General features: G+C 43.0%; 1 protein-coding gene across 1 annotated transcript; it reads right to left on the bottom strand.

Annotated features, from left to right (window-relative positions):
• Nucleotides 1–105: 105 nt before the first annotated feature.
• On the bottom strand, nt 106–2,600 carry MELLADRAFT_89932 (uncharacterized protein; the record flags this gene model as incomplete). The annotated part of the gene is made up of 10 exons (XM_007419667.1): nt 106–370; nt 432–701; nt 763–1,032; nt 1,094–1,363; nt 1,425–1,507; nt 1,564–1,691; nt 1,765–2,024; nt 2,086–2,355; nt 2,417–2,428; nt 2,578–2,600. 10 exons carry the CDS (start codon nt 2,598–2,600, stop codon nt 106–108), a joined length of 1,851 nt encoding a protein of 616 aa, XP_007419729.1.
• Between the last annotated feature and the right edge of the window lie 119 nt (nt 2,601–2,719).

Here is a 2,719-nt window from a genome sequence, read left to right as displayed (position 1 = left end):
AGGTAAACCATCAGAAGAAGTTTGTCTCATTTTGGTGCTCTAAGGAAGTTTCACGTCAGGATAGGATTTCGAAAGATATGCTTCAAGAAGGGTTACTCACGAAGATTAGCCGTTCTTGGCTTCGGCAAGCTTTTGGTCTGTGAGAGCTATAAACCCATCAGTTATAGCCTTAGGGTGATCATTCTTGAGGTTTTCCTCAGCAGCCTTCTTGATAACTAGTAATATTTCTCTATCAGTAACTGTTCCACCCGCAGCAGTCACAGCGGCAAGTCTGGCCTTCCCATCTGCTTTTGTTTTTTCTAATGCTGCTTTAGCTTCGTCGCTCAAGGGAGGTAAACCTTCAGAGGAATTTTGTCTTCGTTGTGGTGATCTAAAGAAGTTTCATGTCAGGATATGATTTCGAAAGATATGCTTCAAGAAGGGTTACTCACGACGATTTACCGCTCTTGGCTTCTGCAAGCTTTTGGTCTGTGAGAGCTATAAATCCATCAGTTATAGCCTTAGGATGATCCTTCTTAGGGTTTTCCTCTGCAGCCTTCTTAATAACTAATAAAATTTCTCTATCAGTAACAGTTCCACCCGCAGCAGTCACAGCTGCAAGTCTGGCCTTCCCATCTGCCTTTGTTTTTTCTAATGCTGCTTTAGCTTCGTCGCTCAAGGCAGGTAAACCTTCAGAGGAAGTTTGTCGTCGTTGTGGTGATCTAAAGAAGTTTCATGTCAGGATAAAATTTCGAAAGAAATGATTCAAGAAGGGTTACTCACGAAGATTTACCGCTTTTGGCTTCAGCAAGCTTTTGGTCTGTGAGAGCTATAAATCCATCGGTTATAGCCTTAGGATGATCCTTCTTGGGGTTTTCCTCAGCAGCCTTCTTGATAACCAATAATATCTCTCTATCAGTAACAGTTCCACCCGCAGCAGTCACAGCTGCAAGTCTGGCCTTTCCATCTGCCTTTGTTTTTTCTAATGCTGCTTTAGCTTCGTCGCTCAAGGGAGGTAAACCATCAGAAGAAGTTTGTCGTCGTTGTGGTGCTCTGAAGATATTTCATGTCAGGATAAAATTTCGAAAGATATGATTCAAGAAGGTTTACTCACGAAGATTTACCGCTTTTGGCTTCTGCAAGCTTTTGGTCTGTGAGAGCTATAAATCCATCAGTTATAGCCTTAGGGTGATCCTTCTTAGGGTTTTCCTCAGCGGCCTTCTTGATAACTAGTAATATTTCTCTATCAGTAACAGTTCCACCCGCAGCAGTCACAGCTGCAAGTCTGGCCTTCCCATCTGCCTTTGTTTTTTCTAATGCTGCTTTAGCTTCGTCGCTCAAAGGAGGTAAACCATCAGAAGAAGTTTGTCGTCGTTGTGGTGCTCTAAAGAAGTTTCATGTCAGGATATGATTTCTAAAGATATGCTTCAAGAAGGGTTACTCACGAAGATTTACCGCTCTTGGCTTCTGCAAGCTTTTGGTCTGTGAGAGCTATGATTCCATCTGTTATAGCCTTAGGATGATCCTTCTTGGGGTTTCCTCAGCACCCTTCTTGATAACTAATAAAATTTCTCTATCAGTAACAGTTCCACCCGCAGCAGTCACAGCTGCAAGTCTGGCCTTCCCATCTGCCTTTGTTTTTTCTAATGCTGCTTTAGCTTCGTCGCTCAAAGGAGGTAAACCATCAGAAGAAGTTTGTCGTCGTTGTGGTGCTCTAAAGAAGTTTCATGTCAGGATATGATTTCGAAAGATATGCTTCAAGAAGGGTTACTCACGAAGATTTACCGTTCTTGGCTTCTGCAAGCTTTTGGTCTGTGAGAGCTATAAACCCATCAGTTATAGCCTTAGGGTGATCATTCTTGAGGTTTTCCTCAGCAGCCTTCTTGATAACTAGTAATATTTCTCTATCAGTAACTGTTCCACCCGCAGCAGTCACAGCGGCAAGTCTGGCCTTCCCATCTGCTTTTGTTTTTTCTAATGCTGCTTTAGCTTCGTCGCTCAAGGGAGGTAAACCTTCAGAGGAATTTTGTCTTCGTTGTGGTGATCTAAAGAAGTTTCATGTCAGGATATGATTTCGAAAGATATGCTTCAAGAAGGGTTACTCACGACGATTTACCGCTCTTGGCTTCTGCAAGCTTTTGGTCTGTGAGAGCTATAAATCCATCAGTTATAGCCTTAGGATGATCCTTCTTAGGGTTTTCCTCTGCAGCCTTCTTAATAACTAATAAAATTTCTCTATCAGTAACAGTTCCACCCGCAGCAGTCACAGCTGCAAGTCTGGCCTTCCCATCTGCCTTTGTTTTTTCTAATGCTGCTTTAGCTTCGTCGCTCAAGGCAGGTAAACCTTCAGAGGAAGTTTGTCGTCGTTGTGGTGATCTAAAGAAGTTTCATGTCAGGATAACATTTCGAAAGAAATGATTCAAGAAGGGTTACTCACGAAGATTTACCGCTTTTGGCTTCAGCAAGCTTTTGGTCTGTGAGAGCTATGAATCCATCGGTTATAGCCTTAGGATGATCCTTCTTGGGGTTTTCCTCAGCAGCCTTCTTGATAACCAATAATATTTCTCTATCAGTAACAGTTCCACCCGCAGCAGTCACAGCTTCAAGTCTGGCCTTCCCATCTAACTTGGTTTTTTCTAGTGCTGCTTTAGCTTCGTCGCTCAAGGCAGGTAAACCGGCAGAGGAAGTTTGTCGTCGTTGTAGGGCTCTAAGAAAGTTTCCTGTCAGAAAACCGGGTTTG

The sequence above is a fragment of the Melampsora larici-populina genome (genome assembly GCF_000204055.1).
Source record: "Melampsora larici-populina 98AG31 unplaced genomic scaffold MELLAscaffold_348, whole genome shotgun sequence".
Lineage (NCBI taxonomy): Eukaryota > Fungi > Basidiomycota > Pucciniomycetes > Pucciniales > Melampsoraceae > Melampsora > Melampsora laricis-populina.
This window is presented reverse-complemented; position numbering and strand designations above follow the sequence as displayed.